At 35.2% G+C, this 19,176-nt stretch overlaps 1 protein-coding gene and 1 long non-coding RNA gene across 32 annotated transcripts in view; one reads left to right on the top strand and one right to left on the bottom strand.

The window, feature by feature from the left end:
* The window catches only part of LOC125754415 (uncharacterized), a 38,181-nt gene extending 21,304 nt beyond the window's left edge, over positions 1 to 16,877 (top strand). For 3 of the 5 annotated variants that reach the window (XR_007408537.1, XR_007408534.1, XR_007408539.1), the window contains one exon: positions 6,358 to 6,573. This is a non-coding gene — a long non-coding RNA (uncharacterized LOC125754415). Of the gene's footprint in view, positions 1 to 6,357; positions 6,574 to 16,681 lie in introns of those variants that run through there. The other 2 variants (XR_007408541.1, XR_007408536.1) reach the window with 2 other exon arrangements.
* Positions 1 to 19,176, bottom strand: part of EIF4G3 (eukaryotic translation initiation factor 4 gamma 3) — a 330,809-nt gene that overhangs the window by 107,942 nt on the left and 203,691 nt on the right. For 14 of the 27 annotated variants that reach the window (XM_049106169.1, XM_049106142.1, XM_049106171.1 and 11 more), the window contains 4 exons: positions 18,323 to 18,420; positions 15,864 to 15,986; positions 6,880 to 7,039; positions 713 to 1,552 (listed from right to left, as the gene is read on the bottom strand). In XM_049106169.1, coding sequence (XP_048962126.1) covers positions 713 to 1,552; positions 6,880 to 7,039; positions 15,864 to 15,986; positions 18,323 to 18,420 — 1,221 coding nt within the window. The remainder of the gene's footprint in view (positions 1 to 712; positions 1,553 to 6,879; positions 7,040 to 15,863; positions 15,987 to 18,322; positions 18,421 to 19,176) is intronic. The other 13 variants (XM_049106153.1, XM_049106082.1, XM_049106119.1 and 10 more) reach the window with 2 other exon arrangements.

Here is a 19,176-nt window from a genome sequence, read left to right as displayed (position 1 = left end):
CACTCTTTCTCAAATAAATACAATCTTAAAAAAATTTATAAAAATCCAATGGTTAGTTCCTAAGATTCTAGGTGATACTACATTAAATAATTAAATAATTTTGGACTGGGAAGAATAATATTAATGATAAAATTATTAAAGGGTAAAAGCAAAAAATGAAGAGCATTAAACTTTTCTGTGAGTTAATCAGAGAAAGCACATTTTTCAGAAGTAGTTATAAACAACAACTGTTGTGATTGCTATTTTTCTAAATCCCAGATTAAAGAAGAGATGAATTCCTTTAAGTTTAGGATAGACTGGGTTCTAAAATTTTGAGAAGATTAAGGACAGTATGCTTGTTTTAATTGGTTTCCAGCCCCAAAATGACAAAATTAACCACTGAGGAACTGATTCATATGAACGAGGCAAAAAAAAACCAAAAAACAAAAAAAAAAAAAACAAAAAAACAAAAAAAAAAACACATGTACAGTGACATATACCTTGGAGGCATTTTGTATATTTGAAATTTCATTTGCATTTTTAGACAATGGAGTAACTCTTTTGCAGGCTGCACTAAAACATAAACACACCATTGAAGAAATCAGACTACGACTGTCAGCATTCATTTGATGTTTCTGGAAGTCAAGGAAAGTAGCCAATTAAAAAATAAGTCAAACACTGCTTCTTTTTCATGTTCAGCAAGCATAAAATAATTAATGGCACAACAGCTTACCTGGGCTGGGGCTCTTTCTTGAACTTAGGTTCTGAGCATCCAAAATCTCTTCTGTTTGCCCGTCTGCTTCTACCTCTATTTTGTTCTGAATCTCTTTTGCATCTTCACTAAGGCAAGTTCTTAAGCTCTCATCCTCTTCTAAGACCCTCTGGACTGTGGTGGGAACACCAGCAGTACCAATATTAGTGGCAGCAGCAGGAACAATGGCTGGTGTGGGAGGAGGAGGAGCTGGAGGAGTTGGAGGAGATGGAGAAAAGGAAGGAACTGTGGAAGGGGTAATGGGAGCTGGGACACACTCCACTTGCATTTCCTCTGGAGCATTTTCCAGAATCTCCAATTCAAGAGTCAATGGCAACACCTCCTGTTTTACTATTTCCACAATGCTCTCTGTGGCTGGTAATGTTTCACTAACTCCATTCATTTCATTAATTAGATTAGTACTAGAAATCAGTGGAATATCATTAGGTGCTACACTACAAGATTTCTTGCATATATCATCATCAATTACATCTATTGGTGATGGATCTGATGTCTCTGCGCAAGATATGGGGCTGGGTATAGGAACTGTGTCTTCTTTTGAGGAGGAGAATTCACACCGGTCATCTACAGCAGAGGCGAATATTGGCTGGCTACTAAGAGCAGCCGAGGTGGGGGAAGCAATTGTACTTCGAGCAAGTGGAGAAACAGTGGTAGGTGATGGAGGCAGAGGAAGTTCTGGCATGGATTCCACTGTAGTTGTCTCCAATGGCTGGCCCGCTTGTTCTTTCTTCTCTCCACTAAAGACTAGCCTAAGGACTGGGGAAGGAGACTTTAACACTGGATCGGGTTTTGGCTTCTCTTCTAGGGAAGAAAAAAACAAAAAGAGTTTAAGAATAATTCTTGGATCAGAGATTATACTATAGTATTTTGGGCCAGTTCTTTTCATCTCTTACTCAAAATCATGGGCAACAGAAGACAGACCAAATTATTAGAATTCTTCTGCCACTCCAAAAACACTGTCATATTTTCTAGTTATACCTTGTGTTAATTGGTCACCAATGAATATAGTTTATTATGGAGTTAAAGAAAGAATCAACAATTAACCAAATAATTCTATGAAAAAGAATACAACGGCAAAGTTCATCAAAACTGAAGCTAAACCGTTCCAGAAATGGAACTTTTTTTTTAAGTAGAGACTTTTATTTCTACTATACCTTTCTCCCTATAGAAGATTTTTCTACCAAGGATACACTATAATGGCAGAAAAGCTCAAGAACAAATAAGAGTAGATTAAACCATTATACACAATAAAAAATATTTAGCTTTCCTTTTTCAAAAGATGCATGTATATAGCCAGAAATAATGTGAAAACATAAAAATAAAAATTTATCTTGTAAAAAACATTCCTCAAGGAGAAACCAAGTTAATATTCAGATAATCAAGTCCAATAAAAAAGAAACATAATATATACACCTGAAATATTTGAGAATGTGTAATATGCTTATCTGTGTATAGATGAAAAAGAATGAGTGCAAGAGAAACTGATAATCACAATAAAGGTAAACCAGAAACATAAATTTCCATATTCTAAAATTCTAGGTAAACTGATAGGTAATTCATTCCTGGGAGGATGAAGCGAAAGGAGATTCAGCCCTGGTGCTTCTGTAGCATGACAGGCTCCACTGGAAAAACAGACACTGATGGGCATGTTCATCAAATGCAAACAAGAATTTTAAGCACTACTAAAAGATAATCTAAAGTGAAAGAGACTTCACTTTATGTGAAATCTTTATCCATCAGTGAAAATAAGTCTTCACAATAAATTATTGTATTTCAGTTTGTGATCGAAAATATGCTCGTTAATCAGAGAAACAGATGGTAAATATTACCATTAAGTTGTTAAAGGATAATTCATCCTTTAATATAATTCATCATTCATCATTCATTAATTGTTGTTCTTGGTCTTAAAATTTATTTTAATTTATGGGTGTTGAGATTAGTGCTTCTTAAATTGAACTTTATTTACTGTACAGGAGAAATAAGATTAGGCTCTCTGTCAAATCCCTCAGATTTAGTCGTCAGATTTCAAAGAAATCTGCCTATTTGTTATAAATATGTAAGATATATATGATAAATATGCATCTATTAAAATACCACTCATAATTTCCAAATCACTAGAGTAACTGCCACATGGGTCACCTACATTACATGAAAGCACACCAGGATAACAACACTCTTTATAAACACTGCATGAAAACTAGAAGCATTAAATAGTAAAAAGTAATTCTCACATTAATAACCTAGTAAGAGTATGTCAATTCTATTATTAACTTTGAACAGTAAAATTTCTGATACTAAAAAACAAAAGAAAACCCAGAACTATAGAAATTTCGACATATTCTTGAGAAAAATCTAACATGAAGAAATAAGAAACAAACAAACAAACAAAAACTTGAGAGGTCCTCATTCTGAAATTAAACTCCTTTAATTCATTCAAGTTTTAATACAAAAAGCTGAAAAGTATACTACAGTAAATCTAAATAAAGATAAAGAACACTGATTTTATCTAAGAACTTTTACTATTAAGAGTATGCTTTGCAAAGCCATGATAGTTTGAAATCTAAGATACTGCATTACAAATATTTCTACCATTTGGTCATCTCTAGGAAATTGTGGGAACTCCATCTTTAAGAATTTTTTTTAAAGAAATAATCATGCAAGAGCGAGCAAATATATAGGTCTGGAAGATTTAAGGTTATTTATATTAACACTTTATAATAGCAATTAAAAACAGAAATAGACTAAGTGTCTAACATGAGGGATTTACTAAAGAAATAATAGCCTGGGCCATATAATGGTATATAATGGGATCATATAAAATAGGCTTTTAAAAGAAAAAGGATTTGGAAAGTTATTTATAATAAAAGATGTTTTTTAAAAAGCAGAGCACAAAACTCTATGTACAGCATAAGCCTAATTTGGTTATATATATATATATATATATATATATATATATATATATATATATAAATATATATATATACACACACACACACACACACACACACACACACACAGACACTACTAACATATGCATATGGGAAAGTCGGGAATCAAATTTACTAACAGTGGCTCTAGATAATGAGACAAGAGATATTTTTTTTCTTTCCACTTATCCAAGTTTCTACAATAAATGCCATATTTATAAGGACAAACTGCTCCCTTTATTCTCAAATGGCAGTGGAACCAACTGCCCAGATGGATGCCTTTTGGTTGTCAGGAGCCTCACGTGATTGAGAAGGTGATACTATCATTTCCTGGGCAGAGACCAGGAATGGAAAGTAAGCATCCTGCAACTTAAGGGACTGTGTCTCACTTGACAGAGAACAGTCCTATCCTAAATGCCAGGGGGCCCCAGTTGAACAACATTGCTATAAATGGTTGAATTACAACAGAATATCACTCATTGAATACCTACTCTATACTAAGTGCTTTCGAAAGGCACTAAGGCACAAATAACTTTTATTTGTATTTCATTGTCCATATCATGTCCTCCGCACACTGGGCTGAATGTACCTACTCAAACAATGTCAACAATCAAGTTGTGTCTAGACATCATTAATGCCCACTGATGATTTTAAATTCACTCAACATTCAATGGCTTTCTCTCTACTCACCACAGTGAAGGTCTTCCCTGTGTCTTTATATCTTTATAAAGTACCAAACAAATGGGAAATGTCATATTTGTCTGGCAACATGATGTTCATGTACATTTCAGCTGTTCATATTATAAACTCTGAGAAAACCAGAAGTGTAATAATGGTAGCTAACGTTTACTAAGCACTTCTCATATGGTAGTAATCAGGCCAGACACCATATTCTTTAATTCTTGCAATCACTGCTGGGATAGAAACTATTATGTTCCTATTTTACAGAAGGGGAAACTGAGTATTTTATAGATTAAGTCTGAACAATAAGATGACCAAATCCCACATTTTTCCAGTTCAGGAGGAAAAAAACAAAGGTACATGGAAAAAGAAGTATTTAGGTAAAGAAAGCTGGCAGGAGACTTTGGAGCTAACATGAGATACTGTTACCCAATTAAAACTCACATTTATATGAGAGAAAAACCAACCAACCTAGAATGCAAGAGTCTATTATTTCTGAGGGTAATCCAGCATTCTTTAAAACAGTATATTTTTGCATCTTACTTTAATTTCAAAAGGAATGTAAAGAAACTTTTAAAATTTCTTAACTGTAAAAAATTCTTCTGAAAATTGGTGAGCCCTTTCTAATGTTATTTGAGCTTACACACATTTGGTTTAAAAATTACTCTGAAAACTATTCTATATGTTCGTTAGCTATGGGCACAATTAGAAACATAGTTAACTGAGTTTTCTGGAAAGTAACTGGTACTAAGAGGGAAAGGGCAGAAGTCCCCCAGAGTTCGTTATAAGCACTATGAAATATATTTAAAAGTCAAGTTTTTCTTTCCATCAAGGAAACTGAAAACATTTTCAATGCACTCATATCTACATCGAACAGCAATGTGGAATGTTTATTATTCAAATTTCTACTAAGCATAAAAAATTGAGAGAAAACCAAGAGTTCTGTATTCTTCCTAATGGAAATCAAGGCCTAAAGATGGCAAAATGGAGTAGTTTCATAATCTAAAAATCATAGCAGAGCACAGCTATCATATTAAGACATCTTATGAATTCTCTATATTGTGTTCCAGCTGAAGTTTGCATATAGGATGGATACACATCATGAGGTCTCTTTGGATGTTAAGTATTCAATGTGCTTATCATAATTTTAACTAGCAAAAAAGATTAGTTGGCACAGTTGTAAACAATAATGTTTTGAAGAGAACACCTTGAAAATTATACTCTACTCTGAAAATATTCTGACTTTTGATCGAAAAGCGCTCTATCACTGGAGGCAGAAAGTGATCTTCCACAATGCCTACACCACGTGCACTGCTGCAAGGTGAATGGCTTTCATGTTAAAAAATTTAACTCAAAGTATGCATGAGTCTTTATGTCTGAGTACTGCTCAAGTATCTGACAGAGCAACTTTTAGAAGGATGGCAGGTTATGGTTTGTTATCTATTTTTTGGTTTGGAACAATCTTAAAAAAACAAAATATAGGATGTGTCTCTATTCAAGTTTACTAGGTTCCTCAATACTAAAGGGGAAAAAACCTATTATCTTTGTATGCTCTAGAATCCTGAAATCAAACATATGTTTCTAAGTGTGAAAAGCTGTAAAAAAAAACCAAACACCCAATAATATATAATATTGCTTAGGTTATGTGCCAATTCCCAAGTACCTTTTAAAGAATAATTTTTAGAAAGTACGTTTACTAACTAACATCATATATGAAGGGATCTGGAGGAATGAATAATTCAAAAAATTTGAAATCACATATGCTTTCTATTCACTCTTATAATGAAGTCAGGAACGTTGTAAAAGCATGCTCTGAGTTCTATGCTTTCCCTGTGCCTAATAAGAACTGTTTCCCAATTCTGATTAAGGTCCAACTACATAACAAAGAAAGGCTGTGATATCCCATTTTCTGACATGAGCTTTCCCTTACAGTTTTCTATTTATAATTCAAAAGGCGATGTTGTATGTTTATTTCAACAAGCATTTTACACTTGCTAGGTAAATGGGAGTAGAGCCCTCAGTATGATGAAGACACAAAGCATAATGACTCATTAAGACCAAATACTAGTGCATGATGGAACCAGGATAAACTCAGTACTACAGAACTGAAGCTACAGAAGCCAAATTTACATGAAGAAATATTTCATGCTTTTAAAAATAGCAAGATACACATGTTAAATATATAAATAAAACTGTGTTATTCTTGTAAAGGAATATATACTTTGATTTATTTCTTCAACCTTGTTCTCATCACCACCAAAAAACAAAACCAGTTTCAAGCAAATTAGGTTTTACCTAAAAATACGTATCAAGTGAGGTATTAATTAAATATAGGGAAAAATTTTACTAATCAACCCTATTTTACTTTCCTAAAAGTAGAACACTTTATTTTCCATCTTGACACTTTGTTTACAAGTGGGTATCTAAATAATCCTCAAATGTTTCACTCCTGCCCTTAAATACTGAGTGCAATATATTTAATTTAAAAAAAAATAGGAAAGAAAACAGTTATATACAAACCTTGCTTCTGATCGCTAGCTGCAGTGACAGGGGTGCTGGCAGCAAGATGAGTGCTCTCCACAGTCCCATAAACCACAGGGCTGTGCTCAGGGACCTGGCTGGGCAGCTGCTGGGATTTGAAGTACAAAAAAGGGTGATAATGAGCGTGCGAACATAAAAACTAGCAACATGGAACCCAAGCAAGTGAGGAACACAGAGTAGAACAGATCATAAAATTAAAAAAAAAAAAAAAAAAAAAAAAAGGGAAAGCAAGGAAAAAATATATAGGCCAATTTAATAATTCAGAAAGGACGGGAGGAAAAGGAAAGAGGCAGCAGAAGAGGGGAAGGAAAAGAGAGGATTACTATTAATCACAACAAGAACAAATAGCACAGAAATCATTAATATAAATGAATTCTTTGGGGCTCCTTCTAAGGACAAACACACTTTCCACCTAATGGGAGATACATCACATCTAAGAGAGAATTTAACCTCCTCCCAGTCAAAGACCAAAGGGATCTGGTCAACTTCACTTATTAACTACCTAGCAAAGTAGTTCACTGGATGAAAGCTAGACAAACTAAACACGATGGGTTTTAAAACCAGTCACGGTTTGATTGATTCAAGAAAACAATACTGAAAGATGATTCTTGTAATCTGTCCATATAATTACACAGGTGAAATGGAACTTGTGAAGTATCTAATGGCATTTTCACCTCAAAATATCTTCAGATTCTGGAACAAGGACGGTATCTTTTCAGTGTCAGAAATCTGAGTAAAATATCTGTTTTTCAGAGCTAAGAGGAAACTCTTCATTTTCACTTAGCCACTTTATGAGAATCAAAAATGGCCATGAAATCCTAGTAGAGTTGGTTGAAAAAACTGCAGCTATTGTTCATCTTAGTAAGCAACAAGAATTGCACAAGGAAGGACAAGAACACTCATTCTACATCACTTTCCATGCAGCTATGGTGCTCTGGATTTGAGGGTTACAAAAAAGCCACAAAATAAGCAATGTCTCTTCTCAGAGATCTCAGGTCATTTTTTTGTTAGCTATAATTTCCCCTACATTGAATTCTATCAGTGCTATCAGAACAGAGTCCCTGCACAACTCTGATTTTCTGACTGTGTGTGTGAGTGTGTGTGTGTGTGTGCGTGTGTGGTGCTTTAGACATGAAGTAGACTTAAGGTGAGAATGAATCTGGGATGAGTAGGGCCACTTAAAAAAGTGAGCATTAATAAAAAATATTTTCAAATCAGTCTCACCGAGAATAGGAATATAAAATAAATCAGACACATACCATATATCATTTAAATAACTGATTTTCAAAATTTACAACATGTAATTTACATTTGATTATATCTGGACTATATAGAGTAACAGACAGGAATAGGGAAAATGCACCTAATTCATTAGACTATGACAGTGCTCATATTCCAAATTATTTCCAAATGAAGAATACTGAAATTATAAAAAAAAAAAAATGAACAGTTACTGTTTTCACTTTGAATCATAGCCAAATAAATGAATAGTACTGCCATGATTGCTCTGAATGTTTAGTTCCAGTGGGAAAAAAGTTGTGTTATTAAAATTCAGAAATTAGGACCTCTTCATAGGTATAAGTGAAAATACAGATTTGTTTAGTTCTATGGCTGGAAATAGTTCTAGAAATTAGGAAAGGATCTAAAAGTTATATAGCATTTATTAAACAGGAAATAAAGACATGTAAATTATATTATTTAACTAAAAGGAAGAAAATATAAACTACTCCAGTTGCCTGGAAAATTAATAACAAAAAAATGAGTAGTTGTTAAAAGCAGGTCATCAGAATGACAGCCATACATACATAAAATGAGATGTTTAAGATAGTGAAAGGTTACTGATATCTATACATCTGTATTGATCAGAGAGTTTTTCAAGGTCAGATTAAAATATCTGGAATCATATTTAAGAGACAACTGCATAAACATTTTTAATTAACAAAGAGGGCAGCCCTGGTGGCACAGCGGTTTAGCGCCGACTGCAGCCCGGGGTGTGATCTTGGAGACCAGGGATCGAGTCCCACGTCGGGCTTCTTGCATGGAGCCTGCTTATCCCTCTGCCTGTGTCTCTGCCACCCCCACCCTTCTGAATAAATTCTTTAAAAAACAAACAACAACAACAACAACAAAAAAGAACTAGGAAGATTTTGTGTATATTTGTGTATAAACATTTATGGGAAAGGACTGAGATAACATGCTATTTAAATCCCAGTTCCGGGATCCCTGGGTGGCTCAGCGGTTTGGCGCCTGCCTTTGGCCCAGGGCACGATCCTGAGGACCCAGGATCGAATCCCACGTCGGGCTCCCGGTGCATGGAGCCTGCTTCTCCCTCTGCCTGTGTCTCTGCCTCTCTCTCTCTCTCTCTCTCTGTGACTATCAAAAATAAATAAAATTTAAAAAAAATTTAAAAAAAAAAAAAGAAAAAGAGGAATACAAATCAAAACCAGAAAGAGATATCCCCTCACAGAAGTCACAATGGCTATTATCAAAAGGACAAGAAATAACAACTGTTGGTGAAGATGTGGACAAAAAGGAACCCTTGTGTACTGCTGGTAGGAATATAAATTGGTATAGTCACAATGGGAAACAGTTTGAAGATTCCCCAAAAAATTAAAAATAGGGGCACCTGGGTGGCTCATTCAGGTAAGCCTTTCCCTTTGGCTGAGGTCATGATCCCAAGGTTCTGGGATCAAGCCCCACATCAGGCTCCCTGTTTCATAAGGAGCCTACTTCTCCCTATCCCTGACACTCCCCCTGCTCATGCTTGAGCTCTCTCCCTGTCAAATAAATAAATAAAACCATTAAAAAAAAATAAAAATAGAACTAAGATATGATGCAGCAATTCAACATTTGGGTATTTAGCTAAAGAAAACAGAAACACTGATCCTGGGTGGCTCACTCAGTTAAGCATTTGATTCTCGATTTTGGCACAGGTTTTGATCTCAGGATTGTGAGAATTAAGCCCTGCGTGGGGCGTCAAACTTAATGCAGAGTCTGAGATTCTTTCCCCTCCATTTACTTCCCACTCTGCTCCACCTCCAGCTTGTGCATCCTCACTCTCTCTCAAATAAATAAATAAATAAATAAAATCTTAAAAAAATAAGTGGAATGTAGAATTCCGGAAACAAACTCAGAGGTGTGTGTATGTATGGATGTGGGTGTATATTTATATATAATATATAATTTATTTAATATATATTTATTATAAACTATATAATATATAATTTTAATATATACACATAAAATATATTATATAATGATATATATAAATAAATGTATATTTATTATGTATATTTTATAGTATATAAAATAATCTCTCTAAGCAAGGAAGCAATGGCAAAGTATTCAATGAATAATACTGAAAGAAAGGACAAGCCATTGGTTAAAAAAAAAAAAAAAAGGTTAAAACACAATCATCAGGATGCCTGGGTGGCTCAGTGGTTGAGCGTCTGCCTTTGGCTCAGGGTGTGATCCCAGAGTCCCAGGATCAAGTCCCACATCAGGCTTCCTGCATGGAGCCTGCTTCTCCCTCTGCTTGTGTCTCTGCCTCTCTCTTTCTCTCTGTGTCTCTCATGAATAAATAAATAAAATCTTAAAAAAAAAAAACACAATCATCACACTAGGAAAAAAATATTACATAAGTCAAAAAAAATTTCTGATGAACACTTAAAAATCAGAAAAAAAATCATCGCCCCAAAACAAATGTGTTCAAAATACATAATAATTCATAAACACACAAATAACCAGCAAACATCAAAATTCTCAGCTCTATAAATCAATAAATAAAAATGAAATGGGATTATATTTAATATATCAAATAAGGAAAAGGGTTCTTCCTTAAAACTGCTGGTCAGAGATTAATTGGTAAATTTCTGGAGGATAGATAACATCATAACCCAAAAATAAGTCCACAAAGTTGTTCGTTACAGTATTGTTAGTATTAGTGACAAACAGGAAAATACCCATTCATTAAATAAACAAGGGTATATTCAAAGAAATACCATGTAGCCATTAAAAATTGTAATAGTAACCTGTAGTCAAACATGAACACTCCTAATGACCACTGAAAAAATGGTATTTATAAAATGGAAAGAATGAATCCAGACATATTAAGTTATAGATATTGATGTGCATATATGCACTACAAATGTCTGAAAGGATATTCACCGAAAAGTTAACAAACTCTCAGTAGTAAGATTTAAGGCTACAATTTCTTCCTTTACTATTCTTTTCCAATGAAGATTTATAATTTATATACATACAAAACTGAAGTATTTTAACTCTGAAAATGTATTTTCCATAACAGAAGTAAAGCTTGATGGTTTCTTGTAATTTCTTTTTTTTTTTAAATTTTTTTAAAAAGATTTTATTCATCCATTCATGAAAGACAGAAGAGAGAGAGAGAGAGAGAGAGAGAGAGAGAGAGAGAGATGCAGAGACACAGGCAGAGGGAGAAGCAGGCTCCATGCAGGGAGCCTGACATGGGACTTGATCCCGGGTCTCCAGGATCACACCCCAGGCCGAAAGCGGGGCTAAACCAAGGTGGCGCTAAACCGCTGGGCCACCAGGGCTGCCCGGTTTCTTGTTAATTTCTTATAGAACTTCCTGTGACATCTACAACTACAGACATTGTAGTTATTGGATGACTGCAAGCTGCAATACCACTGTTCAGTGTCCGACTGGGAGTAGGTAGTAAGGGATAGGAATTGTACTACACATATACAAACTCAAGTCACATTTTCATTATAATTAGGATTCAGATTAAATCACACCACTGTAACAGCAAAAACTTTAACAAAATTTAGTGAAGAACTATAAAAAAACATCATTCAAGTTCAGTGAAGAATCACTGAACAAAAACATAAAATTGAACATTAATGTGTCTCATAAGTGGATCTTCATTGGGATGTCAAAAACAATTTAAAACATATTTGCTCCACCAGCTTCCAAAAAGATATCGTATCTCAAAAGTCACCTTGTGTCAAATTTTGTTTTCTGACTTTAGGAAATTCCCATAGGCACTAAAGCCGGAGAATCTTAGTTTTATTAAAAATTCAGGTGTTTATCAAACCCTGTTGGAGACAGGCTTGATTAAATCAACAACCCTGCTTTATAACTCTTAAGTAGGACTCCCTGACTGTCCATGTTCAAATTTCTTTTCAACAAAAAAATAGCTTAACACTAGCTACTAAGGGTCTTTATTCATTTTGACATCTTATTTAAAACTTTTAAGAAAATCAAGCTCCACCTGGATACCTGTTTAAAGTTTATAACACTCTCCATACTATTGAAAGGTATATCTTTTTCTTTCCTTTCTTTTTTTAAACTCTATGTCCAACCTGGGTCTCAAATTTACAAACCCAAGATCATGTGTCCTATGGACTGAGCCAGCCAGGAACCTCAAAAAGTATTGTTATTAAGTCAGAAGAAATTACTAATGATAAATTGTTTTATTAAAGATGAAAAATGATGTGATTTAATTTAATGACCACTATTCTTTATTGCAGATAGCAGTAAAGCAAAAACATACCATATGTTTCAAGGTAGAGAAGGATATTAACTCATTAGTGCTATGACTGAGTCAACAAATGATATTTTAAATTTATTTCTTTTAGGTTTTATTTATTTATTCACAAGAAACAGAGAGAGAGAGGCAGAGACATAAACAGAGGGAGAAGCAGGCTCCCTATTGGGAGCTTGATGGCCACATGCAAGACTCGATAAGGAGGGGATAGGGATCATGGCCTGAGCCGAAGGCAAGATGCTCAACCACTGAGCCACCCAGGAGTCCCAACAAATGACATTATAAAAGCTAAGACTGAGGGCGCCTGGGTAGTTTAGTTGGTTAAGCATCTGACTCTTGACTTTGACTCAGGTCATGGTCTAAGGATAGAGAGATTGAACTTGGTATGGGCCTTTGTGCTCAGCAGGGACTCTGCTTAAGATTCTCTCTCCTTCTCCCCCCTCTTGTGTGTGCCCATGTTCTTGTTCACTCTCTCTGAAATATATACATTAAAAAATAAAAGTTAACACTGGGTTTGTTGATATTATATGGGTGTCTCCTCGAAATTCTTTCTGCAAGAACTTACCTACTTACTATATACAGATTACTTGTATCATTGTCTAAGCTTCAGAACCTAACTTTAAAAAACAAACAAAGAAAGGTTTTTATTTAATTTATTCATGAGAGACACACAGAGAGAGGCAGAGACACAGAGGAGAAGCAGGATCCTCGTAGGGAACCCGATGCAGGACTTCATCCCTGGACCTAGGATCACGCCCTGGGCCAAAGGCAGATACTCAACCACTGAGCCACCCAGGAGTTCCACTCCAAAACCTAACTATTATTGCTAAAACTATAGAACTAATTAACAAATGGTCAGAATTTAAGGTTTCCAGATATCAAGTTAATAAGAAGCTCTTTAAAAGACTGAATGACTTGCTGACTTTGGCAATTTTCCCAAATGACAGGAGAGGCTATATATCTTTCCTAAGATATGCCAGCAATCTGAAGTTTCCAACCTTTACTCTATCCCTACACCCTGTGGCATAGGACTCTCTCACATGCTGTAATAGTACTTCAATATAAGAGTAATGTGTAAAACGGGGGGAGGGGGGAAGGTAGTAGGGAGAGGAAGAAATATATATAAAGTAGTTCATTTAAAAAAATTCAGTGATTTTGATTCCCCACCCCAGCCTTTGGAAGTAGACTATGGAAGTAGCAGCCTTTGGAAGCCTTGCCTATATAGCATTATGTATTTATTTTTACCCTAAAGGGTCCCCTAAAAACTTTAAGGCATCTAGCACATTTCTTAATGCAGAAATGTTCCTTGTGCCTTATCGCTATCAACAACAGAGACATAGGTGAGAGACTGTGTTGCTGAGGTAAAATAACAAAAACATCCCCCTTCTTTCCCATTTTAACATTTAAAAGATAAAAGGGAACTCTGAGATTACTTACTATAATCCCTCATTTTACTTATTAAAAAAATAGGGGTTAAAAGGACAACGTTCTGACCTAAGGTCATAAATTTAAGTGACATAATGGAGACCTGCAGCAAGTGTTCTAGCACTCAAAGAGGTCTACCCATGCACCTCCATCTGTATTGTGTGATCACCTAAATGGGCACATGCATACATATAAAAATATGTTTTATTTATTCGAGATATAAAATCTTTAGAAGTTATTCCATAGATCATTTTAAAACTTACAAAGCAGGACAATTCTAAATTTAATCTACTCTTTAGGGCAAACACAGTAGCAGCAAACCCTGTTTCTCCTCTCCCTTCTTGTAATAATCACCTACTACAGTTCCTCTAAATTAACTCCTTATCTTGAATGCTTGCCAAAATGAAACTCATTAACCCCCTCTTCAAACATCCCTATGTATACTCCATGCTATACTTTACTATAAATGCAGGGATCTCTGATGAAAAATAAACAGCAAAAGGATTTCTATAGCTAAAGAGGGTAGGGTAGCAAGCTGGTTAACATTAAAAAAACAAACCACAGGGAATTAAAATGCAAGAAGATATACTAAGACATGTTCAAGTTGAGAATTCAAATACGAATCAACAAAAATATTTTTAATTAATGTGGGAAAACACAGGAGCGCATGGTGGCTCAGTGGTTAAATGTCTGCCTTCAGGTCAGGTCATGATCTCAGGGTCCTGGGATTGAGCCCCCCATCAGGCTCCCTGCTCCGTGGGAAGCCTGCTTCTCCTTCTCCCTCTGCTTCCCACTTCCCGTTTGCACACTCTCTGTCAAATAAATAAAATGTAAAACACACACACACACACACATATATATGTGGGAAAACACAGACCAAACTTTATTGCCCTAAACAACCAATTCCAGGTTTTTCTGTAGTGTATGCCCTTATCTAACTGTGCACATAAAGTAGATAGCTTAAAATGTATAAATGTTACCTATCCCATGTTCACTTCCAGGTTGGAAATTAAATAAATTCGCACATTTTCGAGGGGCTCTAAACTCAGCCATGTATTTGTGATCCCAATTTTTAAGAACATTTTTAAAAACTTTTTAGTTCATCATTCTGAAATGATATTTAATCATTCCTATTACCTGTCATAAACTGGGCTACAAGTGAGGAAGCAAGCAACCACCTACTCCTTAATAATTTTCATTTTATCTGTTTTATAAACTGAGCTCTCAGTTTAAAGCTTTGAAAATCACTCATCTCCTCTGAATGGTTTATCAAAATTTAAAGTGACCAAGTGATGAAATAAAAATCCTGGCAAATTTGGGGACTTCCAGTCTCTACTGTGGTTTACTAAACTCCAGTTCTTCCTGGAATGTCTTAATTTCTAAAAGCAAGAAAGTGAACTTTTAGAAGATAATAATAACCACATTCTGCAACAGGAACAAAAAGGTGCTTAGCTGACAATATTTCCTAATAACCCATGTAAATAACGAAAGGAGACATCCTCCAATTAAAAAAGATCATTTATGCAGCCTTAAAAGTACGAGGTATAACTAAAACACTAAAACACTCTGAATTACACAGGCATAGGCATTTGTCCCAGACAATACTACTAAATAACAATGTTTAAATTTTTAATCTTAAAGTTTTCACAAATATATTGTACAGCATTTAATCCCTAAGACTCCATATTGAAACATGAAATACTCAATTACTGATGAGGTTTCTATAGGAACTGCAGCTCCTTTTGGTGTTATGCAAATAGTTCATTAGGAAAAGAGTGGCAGTAGCTATGCTCTGAATGTGGAGACAATACATAGAAATATAATGAATACAAATCTAGAAGTTGTAACAATTTGTAATGAGAAAGAACATGTCTGCTTAAATATCATTTAGATATTCAAGGCTATGAGACAACTGATGGATATGAGAAGTACAAAAGTGGCTATAGAAAGAAGAGCCCAGCAGAAGTTAGCAAACAAATATACAGCGTATCCCTCATGACTCACTCTGTCTTACCTGAGGAGGAGTAGGTGTGGAAGTGGGTCTCCCTATGGGTGGAGTAGGATTTCTGCTGCCACCTCCAGACATAATCTCCTCTGTTATGTCTTTCCCTCCCTGGTTAGGATCCCGAATTCTTATCTACAAGGTAAGAATAACATGGCATATTTAGAGACGGGTATCTATGTATATCTATAGACAAATGATGTGTTAACGATATAAACTGGGAAGCCTATCAAATATCAAAGTGATAATCACCACACATGACTTTATTTCTATCACAGAACTGTATGGGGTCATTCAAAGAAATTTAGGACATTATTTCTGACATGAACTAATTAGAATAACAAATGGGACCTAGTTGGCTGAATTTCTAGGTCAAAAAGGCAAAATATTAATGCTTATCTTGTAAGCACTGACAAATTAGTTGATTTTATTTACACTGCTTAACATAAGATTCATAAGTAAAACTGTTTTAGAATATATATTATTCTGTAGAATAAAGTTTTATGGGTCATAAATGGTTCTTTAATAAATGAAAAATGCACATATCCTTGTAATTAGGAATAGGAATTTATGTTGCAGATACCTTACATATGTAAGAATGTTGACTGCAATAGTAGCTGTTTGAGCAAAGCCATAGAAACAAGTTCAAGGCTGATCAAGGACACAATAATTTAAAAATTATATTGCATCTTTAAAATTAAATATCAGCTAGTAGAAAGAATGAAATAGATCTATATGTACTGATATGGAATGATCATTCAGGTGTATTGGTAGGTAAAAAGATTCAAGATGCAGAACAGTATGTATGGTATTCTTTCAATTTTTTAAAGGCTACCTATGCTTACAGCTGTCAGTGGAAATAGTGCTGCAAAGGAGATGGAGCACCTGGGGGGTCTGACTTTCCATCCTGTGACAGTGCTGAGACAAAGGCCCCTTCTACTATTACTGCCTCCAGAAGGAAACCAAGGTAGCTCTAGCTTCTTTGAAATGTCAAAGCATTTGCTAATAAAACACCTGGATCTGGAAGCTGTTTTGGGCTTTTTTTTTTTTTTTTTTTTTTTGGTATATTTTTTTTACTGGAGTTTGATTTGCCAACATATAGTAATAACACCCAGTGCTCATTCCAACAAGTGCCCCCCTCAGCGCCCATCACCCAGTCACCCCATCCCCTTGCCCACCCCCTCTTCCACTACCCCTCACCCCTTGTTCATTTCCCAGAGTTGGGGGTCTCTCATGTTTTGTCACCTTTCTGATTTTACCCACTCATTTTCTTTCCTTTCCTGTTTTGGGAATTCTTAAGTAAGATTTCTAACATCAGCTATTTTTCAGGTACAGAAAGTTGTCTCTACTACAGTTTTAAATATTGCTTTTGTTCTACTTTCTTGTTCAGTAAAATATATTATGCCTTCCATTTTCATCATCTTCTGTAATGATGTTTCTACATTCTGGGTGTTTGTCATATTCAACATCTATTATGCTATCTCCATATTTCTGAAGCATACTTTCTCAACATCAGTGTCCTGACACTGGCATGTCCTGTTTATTTTCTTTTCTTTTTTTCCAAAGTAGCTCTTTTTTTTTTTTTTTTTTTTAATATAAAAAATGGGACTGGGGAGACAGGTACACATGCAGGGGATGGCAGGGTCCCTCCTGGCCTCAGGCCTCTGTCCCCCCATCCTGCAGAGGGAGAGACGGTCAGAGGAAGAATGTCCTGTTTATTTTAATGTGTGCATAAGAAACTTGTATCTGATAATCAAAGAGCCCATGTTTGGAACTTTATTTTTATTAAATAAGAGCACTTTCAAGGGTACTGATTGCTATCATATCCCTCCTACCTGTCTCATCCTCGTGAATCTCATTTTATGCTATGATATACCTCCTAATGGTAAAGAGATTGCAAGCCATTCTTCTGGCAATGTGAATTTTATATTACTGCACTCTAATTTTCTTGGGCCTGCCTTAGTAGACAAAGGCAAAGCCCCTGTAACTTCTTAAAAACAGAATACATTTTCTAAACTCTATTTCTAAAAATAAATCTATTTCACAGGGAGGATTTTTCTTATTGTCCTTAACACTGTGCTGATTTTTCCCCTTTAAGTTCATATTTGTGTGCAGAGCTGATCAGGACTGAAGTTAAAGGACAATAATCAGTAGGTAAAAATAGATCTCAAATTTCTCCCACTTAGTAAGATCTTAGCAGAGTAAACCTCCTAGTTCTAAAGAAGGCATGATGTCATCTAGCATATCTAGCTCAGTGCATGCTGAAAAATGATATTAAGCAAATTGTTTTTTTATAACTTCTACTTATTATGTCCATATAAATTGTCTGGGTCTAGCAATAAGGATATAAACAACAAAAAATGGCAGTCATTTGTGAACTGAGAGGTAATGATTACAACTATGTGTACACTTATTTGACAAGGGGGTGGACATTCTATTTTAAAATAAAAAAATTAATAAATATCTCTTACTGTTTTTTTCTCTCTCTTGGCTGGAGGGGGCTGCTGCTGTGTAGGCACTATGATTGGTGCTGACTGATACACTGGCTGACTTGGGTAAAAAGGCGTTCCTAAAGAATTAGAAAGAAATGAAAAGAAGCATTCAGTTATTTTGTCAACCACTATAAGAATACTATTAGCCCTGTGGCTTTGGACAATAAGTTAATTAAAAAAAGGTAAAAAAGTAACAAAAACATTCCTCTTAATCATCTCTATTTACTAGCTCCCCTCTATTTACTGAAGTGGTCAAGGAATGATTCCCAAACAGTCATAAACAACTTTTTGTTAGCATCCAATATGAAAACAACTAAATAACCACCCCTGCAGACTGCCACCAGAGTCACCTTTCAAAAAAATGAATCGTACTATAGCACTAATCTTAAAAAATCTATTCTGGGGAGCCTGACCATTTCCCATTTCCTGCAATATGATTCTCAAGCAAGGGTCTGTCTTAATGTTGTGTGTGGGTTTGGTCAGAGGCAAGAGAACATATGTGATCATCTTGTGGAGTGGGAGCAATCTGACTCTTCTCCCTACTTACAGAGAACCACTGTCATATCATAGGGAACTACCATTTAGGCTTACCAAATGTCATACTGTTGGAGCAGAAAAAAAGGCTGAGATTAAGCAGTCAAAAAATAAAATCTGATACTAAAAGTCCAGGTTCCAGGGTTCTAACTACATTATGTACCACACTCCCTAGCTCCATACCTTTGCTCTAGCTACAATCTATCTCTACTACTATCCCTTGAGGACACTAGTCTCTTTGACATTGTTCTCACCTTTTGACAATGTTGTCCTTCTATCTGAAATTATTTTCTTCCACC

Source organism: Canis lupus, chromosome 2 (genome assembly GCF_003254725.2).
Source record: "Canis lupus dingo isolate Sandy chromosome 2, ASM325472v2, whole genome shotgun sequence".
In the NCBI taxonomy this organism is placed as follows: Eukaryota; Metazoa; Chordata; class Mammalia; order Carnivora; family Canidae; genus Canis; species Canis lupus.
The sequence above is the reverse complement of the archived record's forward strand: the minus strand, read 5'-3'. Positions and strand labels throughout refer to the sequence as shown.